Source organism: Carassius auratus, chromosome 13 (assembly GCF_003368295.1).
Source record: "Carassius auratus strain Wakin chromosome 13, ASM336829v1, whole genome shotgun sequence".
NCBI classification, from domain to species: Eukaryota; Metazoa; Chordata; class Actinopteri; order Cypriniformes; family Cyprinidae; genus Carassius; species Carassius auratus.
The window spans coordinates 15,840,442-15,847,325 of NC_039255.1; the positions used below are offsets into that span (position 1 = coordinate 15,840,442).

The window sequence follows — 6,884 nt, forward strand, 5'->3', positions numbered from 1 at the left end:
GTGCTGCTCCGGTTTTCTTCCGAAATGAAATACTGTTTGTTTCTACAGACTCTGTTACCAAGACCTCCACCCCGTCATTCCGGAACGGAAAAGCAGCAGCACAGCAGGGTTCGCCATGGGAGACGCTGGTGGTGTTCGCCATAAACCTTAAACAGCTTAATGTCCAGATGAACATGAGCAACGTCATGGGCAACAATACGTACGAGAGTCCTATTGAAACTATTTGATTTGTACAGTTGTTGACGCTCTTCATGTATCTGATATATATCTGATGTCTGTTTATGCATTTTGACAGTTGGACAACGAGTGGGTTGAAGAGTCAGGGCCGTCTGTCAGTGGGCAGTAACAGAGATCGTGAGATCAGCATGTCTATTGGGCTGGGCCGCTCCAAACTTGATTCCAAAGGAGGAGTGGTGGGTGGCAACATTGACGTCAACACACTCAAGATGGTCTGTAAGTATGCTTTTATTCATTTATTTATTGTTGTGTGAGAGGTGTTCCATCTAAATGTGATTTTTGTTTTTAATTTCATAATGTTAAAGCGTTAAACCATTTACAGTGGCTAATTAAAGACTTTAATTCCATTAACCACCACAAAATATCCACCTAGTTTGAGGTAACTTAATAAAAAGTAAATATTGATAACGACTGAATCAACTGATTTTGTATATTTAGTAAATTAAGTTCTTTTAAATGGTGTTCCCCCTTGGGCCATAAAATGGTTTAAAGTTAAATAATAATATGGTATAATATTAATATAATATTTAGTTTAATTTAATTCATATGTATTCACATCATTTAAGTATTACTTTCTATAGGTGAATTTCTGGGCATTTATGGTAATAGCATACGTTGTTTATGTTAACATGTATATGGGTAATGTGTGTAAAAAAAAAACAAAACTACATTTTCTAAATGTTTATTGTGAATAAGTCGTCTACTCTATACATATTTCTTTTTTGACCCCATAAATGTCTAAACAACATATGCAGGACTTCTCTAATCATTTAGTCTGCTTAAACTCTTCCTCTTACTTAAAGGGTTAGTTCACCCAAATATTAAAATTATGTCATTTATGACTTACCCTCATGTCGTTCCAAACCCGTGAGACCTCCGTTCATCTTCGGAACACAGTTTAAGATATTTTAGATTTAGTCCGAGAGCTCTCAGTCCCTCCATTGAAGCTGTGTGTACGGTATACTGTCCATGTCCAGAAAGGTAAGAAAAACATCATCCAAGTAGTCCATGTGACATCAGAGGGTCAGTTATAATACTTTGAAGCATCGAAAATACTTTTTGGTCCAGCGTTGTGAACGCACTCACAACAGACCGGAAGAGAAGACAATGCTGAATAAAGTCGTAGTATTTGTTATTTTTTGGACCAAAATGTATTTTCCCTGCTTCAACAAATTCACACAGCCCTGGTGTCTTGTCTTCCTCTTTAGTGACTCATAACTGGTTGTTCTTCTAGCCCATATTTCAGAACATCCTAATCAGCAGCCCAGTCATAAGATCCAGATCACCATGGGCTCCACAGAGGCCCGGCTGGACTACATGGGCTCCAGCATATTGATGGGCATCTTCAGTAACGCTGACCTGCAACTCCAGGACGAGTGGAAGGTGAACCTCTGCACAGCTGAGGCTAGTTTATCTGAGAAAAGGTAAGAACTGCCAATCATATTAGTGAAAATTATGTAAAATACAACCACAACCGTAACAAACATACATTGATGTGTATCTCCTCCAGTGAGATTTTTATACATGGAGACCTGCAGTGGGACATATTCCAGGTGATCATCTCCCGCTCCACCACCCCAGACCTGATAAAGATTGGCATGAAGCTGCAGGAGTTCTTCACACAGCAGTTTGACACCAGCAAGCGAGCCCTGTCCACCTGGGGCCCGGTCCCCTACGTGCCTCCCAAAACCCCAGTCATCAACATGGACAAAGGAGCAGCAGAACTCTGTTAGTGTGCTTGTGACTATTTTAAATTTAACATACAATTTTATTATTAATTAAATGGAGTGTAAAGACCAACTTAAGTGTCTCTTTCTCTCAGATATGGATGCAGCTCATCACAGGCACTGGCCCAGTGTGCTGAAGATGGTGGCGGGGTGTCACATTTCCCTCTTCCAGATGCCTCTTCCAGAGGATGCTGTGCAGCTGGGTGGCTCCATGAGTCTCCATGGCAATCACATGACTCTGGCTTGTTTCCATGGGCCCAACTTCCGTTCCAAGTCCTGGGTGCTTTTCCATCTGGAAGAGCCCAACATCGCCTTCTGGACTGAAGCACAGAAGATCTGGGAGGATGGTACAGACATAGTGCCATCTTTTCACCCATTCATCCATCATTCACCAATCATTTTAAGGACCTTTCATTAATTGAGACTTACAGGTTGTGTTATTTGTCTAGGCTCCAGTGATGACTCCACATACATCGTTCAAACCCTTGACTTTCACCTTGGGCATAATACCATGGTAACCAAGCCTTGCGGTGCTCTGGAGAGCCCAATGGCAACCATCACCAAGGTTACCCGCCGTCGCCACGAAAACCCACCGCATGGGGTGGCTACGGTCAAAGAATGGTTCAACTATGTCACTGCCATGAGGAACGAAGGTAGATGTTGCACACTCAATGGATCTGATCCAAAACCTAGTGAGCCCCTACTGAGTCCCTATTGCCCAATAGGGAGACACTTTCTAAGCTATACAAATTAATCTCTGAAGTTAAAGAGCAACTCTCAAAATAAACAGTGCTTCTCATGTAGGGGTGTTGCAATATGCTAGTATTGACTATGAAATTACATGAGGAGATACCATATTAACATATCTTATTATCGTAAAAAAAACGTCCAACATAATATATAGTGAAAGAGCAAAAAAAACAATGCAGTGTGTTGCTACTACTGCTACACAAAATCATGTCATGGAAGATGACAGACGAAAGCAAGACACTCGACCCATAACCAGAAAAAACTGTTGCTTGCCAGTTTTTGGATTCCTTAAAAAAGACGAGCTGTAGATACCATGGTCTGCACAAGTATTTTTCCACCCTAAATTTCTTGAGATATCGCAATATTATCATGATTTATTTTCATGTCATGATAATCTGACTTTCTTCAGAAAAATGTAAATGGCATTTTAGGATGAAGTTTCTTTTTTATTTTTTCATTGTGTTTGCTTTAATATGCATTAGTATAATGCATATCAAAGCAGTGTTCATACGTGCGAGCTGCTTTGTTTTCAGTGGATGCCAGTCTATTGTGATTGAATGGAGTGGCTGCCTCTAATTTTAAATGGAAAAAGAGCATACAAAGTTTAACAAAGAAATGTGCTGCATCTTGTCCAAACAAAAATAAAAGGATACCTTTTAATTTACGATTTGTCCAAAATCTAATTTGATATAAAAATCATTGAGAAAATCAAACCGTGAATCGTATCGCATCGTGAGTTGAGTGAACCATCACATCCCTTATTATAGGATTGCATTCTCCATAAAAGACATGTACTATGATGCTCGATGTTGAGCATCTTTTTGTCTTTTGTCCATCTTGTGGAAAAGACATGGGTCAGGGTTAGATGTGCACACACCTATGATGCCTTCAAATCGGTTCATACAGAAAGCTCACTAGGTTTTGGAACAGAGCCAGTGTAAAGCCATTTTGTTGCCAATAGTTATGATAACTATTTTCCGCTCTTGAAATTGATTCTTTTTTTTATTATCTTTCCCTGTGTCAGAGCTGAACTTGTTGCGTAACGTGGATGCAAACAACTCTGAGAGCGGCGCAGCAGCGAAGAGCTCCAGCCTCCTGAGCGGCTTCAGGGGCGCCTCCAGCTACAACCACGAAACCGAGACCATCTTCGCCCTGCCCAAAATGCAGCTCCAGTTCAAATCCATCCACGTACAAGACCCAGAGGAACCTTCTCTCAGTGGTACAGACTTATAAACTGTCCCAGTTTAATATTCCAGTAGCCTCTGGCAGATAAGGTTTATCCAGAAAGTGCTAGATAAGGTTGTGTAGTCTGACCCTCGCTGACTCTGAGCTGTGTTGCAGATGCCAGCAGTAAGCCCAAGGTGGAGTGCAGCGTGGTGACCGAGTTCACCGATCACATCTGCGTCACCATGGACGCAGAGCTCATCATGTTCCTGCATGACCTGGTGTCGGCGTACTTGAAAGAAAAGGAGAAAGGTGAGATCATGAAATCAGGAGTCCCCCTATCTCCTGTCTTCATAAATGTCCCCTTTCACTGTATTGACGCGTGTCGCTCGCTCGTATTCCCAGCTCTCTTCGCGCCGCGCATTTTTGCGTCTCGAGCCGGTCAGAAGAGCCCCACGGCGCAGCAGGATGAGACCTCGTCAGAAAAGAAAGAAAAGGAAGAGGGAGTGAACTATGCTACAGTGGACTGGAGAGAGTTCCTCTGTAACACCTGGCACCTGGAGCCCACACTACGGTAACACTGCAGTCACATGACCTCTGTCCCTTTAGCGCTTAACAATCAAACACGCCTAGGTGTTAAAGACATAATCATTAATGACATAATTTTTCATTTTTGGCTGAACTAACCATTTAATAGACATTGTTCTGAGTAGTTGTTAGGACTTGGTTGTTGCTGAGTTACTGTTAAAGAGTTGTGGTGCAGTGGTGTTTCTGACTGGATGCTAAGCAGTTGCTAGCGTGTTGAGTGGTTGCTAGGTTCGTCTGTCTGGTTTCTTTAACAGGATGCTCAGGTTTATCTAGTGGTATTTTGAGGTTTTCTGAATGGATGGCTGATAAAAGTAGTTGCTAGATGGTTGCTAAAGCTATATGCTAGGAAGTTGCTAAGGTGTTGTGGGTGGTTGCTAGGTGGTTATACGTGGTGTAACTGTCTTTAGCACAGTTCAAACTTTTCATGCATTTAATGTCAGCAGTGAATTAATTTGACTTTTGATATGTTTCAGGTTGATCTCGTGGACGGGCCGCAAGATTGATCCTGTGGGGGTGGACTACATTTTGCAGAAGCTGGGATTCCACCACGCAAGGACTACAATTCCCAAGTGGCTGCAGAGGGGCGTGATGGACCCTCTGGACAAAGTTCTGTCCGTTCTCATTAAGAAACTGGGCGTGGCATTGCAGGACGAGAAAGAGAAGAAAGGTCAAAGAGACAAAGACGAACATTAACTCAAAACACTTCATTGTATTAATAGATTTCCGCTATCTGGAGCCATCTGTGTGAATTTCCCTTTTTTTTTTTTTTTACCTCGTGTGAAACCACTGGATTTATTGCAAACTACTGTACAGCACACACAAACACATCACAGTCATTGATGTACTGTGTGAGCATTCATGTTTGCCTTGGTTCATATGGCCATAGCTCGTGGATTACTGGAAGTGTTTTCAACATTTTAATTTTCAGATCGCTTAGACGTCGAATAGCTGCTCCTGAATGCCATTTGGACTTTTAACATGAATTAAATGCACTTACACGTCACTGACACTAACAAAAGACCAGTGATCTTAAGCTACAGTATACAGGTGTGCTCTTGAAATCAGTTTACATGAGTTCAGAGGAGCGAGAAGCATCCTGTGTTCTTTCTCTGAGGTGATTATACCACTGACTATTGCCAATCAGACTTTTTAAAAGAGTTTTTATTTAACATTTTAAGAACAAACGGTCCAGGTAACCCCTGACCGGGTGGTAAAGTGTTCTTTCAGCCAGCAGAAGTATGAACATCCCCAAGCCTAATTATTCCTTTGAGAGTGACCAAATTTCCCGATGTCTGATTAACAACACATTTTGAGGGATGATCTAGTGGAAATGCCTCAGATATTCCTGTGAATACATCAGAACCTCAGATTGCGCTGTGTAATGTGAATTGGCCTATAAAACAAGGCTCTAACTTAAAAAAAATGTAAATATCTTTAACGCATAAGCTGTTAACCATGTTATGCCCGTGGTGATAGTGTTTTTCCTTTTATTGTTTTTTTTTTTTCTTTTAGCTATTTTTCATAAGTGCAATAGACAATTGTATATACAGAGGTAAATATGTTCAATGTGCTGATTTCTTAACTGAATAAAATCATTACTACTGAAGTGAATATTTGCAGGTGAATTTTTGTTCCTCCTAATGGTTTCACATACACATGTTGTTATATCGTTAATATAACTATACTATTTTTTTTTAAATGAAGTTTAAATATAAACATTAAAAACTACAAAAAATAAAATGAAAACTAACGATACAGTAAAAGCGAATTCTAAATATTAAAATAATACTACATAATACTAAAATAACTGTTTTCTAAACCTTCCATTAGTCACTAGATTTAGACTGTTAAATGCCATACATTACCAAAATGATACCTGGATGGATGCCACATGCAAAATAATAGTAAGCAGGATACAGCAAGTAATATGCCATTTGATTTTCAAACAGAGCTAATTTATGTACTCTTACATTACAAATCCAAGCATGAATACTTTCTAGTGCACGTTCATGTTCAGTAGTTTCAATTCAACCAGATTCCTCAGAACAGAAATGGAGAAATATTATTGATAGTATTAGAGGTCATTTACACGCTGATCTTCATCAGCTATTAGGAACTCCATTCAAAGTACTAATGTTTCATAACTCGATACACTTGTTATATTAAATCTGCAGTATGGAAGGTTTGGTTTAAAAGTGCAAGGTGTCAAGGAAGAATTTTATTTTGGTAATTACATGATGTATGCGTTGGCTCCGCTTTTAATATGAATTGGATGGTTTGAGATGGTGAAATGCGATCATTTTATCAAAACAAATGTCACAAACTACATCGAAATGACCTCTCATAATCAAAGACTATCTGTAAATAATGTCTTTCGAGTGGTTAACTTTTGACTGTTATTAACATAACATACAGAGG

The 6,884-nt window shown here is 40.0% G+C and overlaps 1 protein-coding gene across 8 annotated transcripts in view; it reads left to right on the forward strand.

The window, feature by feature from the left end:
• Positions 1-6,077, forward strand: part of LOC113112841 (uncharacterized protein KIAA1109-like) — a 58,192-nt gene extending 52,115 nt beyond the window's left edge. For 7 of the 8 annotated variants that reach the window (XM_026278748.1, XM_026278749.1, XM_026278746.1 and 4 more), the window contains 10 exons: positions 49-199; positions 296-453; positions 1,472-1,661; positions 1,748-1,965; positions 2,060-2,311; positions 2,414-2,617; positions 3,739-3,933; positions 4,056-4,190; positions 4,284-4,452; positions 4,940-5,159. In XM_026278748.1, coding sequence (XP_026134533.1) covers positions 49-199; positions 296-453; positions 1,472-1,661; positions 1,748-1,965; positions 2,060-2,311; positions 2,414-2,617; positions 3,739-3,933; positions 4,056-4,190; positions 4,284-4,452; positions 4,940-5,159 — 1,892 coding nt within the window. Of the gene's footprint in view, positions 1-48; positions 200-295; positions 454-1,471; positions 1,662-1,747; positions 1,966-2,059; positions 2,312-2,413; positions 2,618-3,738; positions 3,934-4,055; positions 4,191-4,283; positions 4,453-4,939 lie in introns of all 8 variants that reach the window. The other variant, XM_026278745.1, reaches the window with a different exon arrangement.
• The last annotated feature ends 807 nt before the right edge of the window (positions 6,078-6,884 follow it).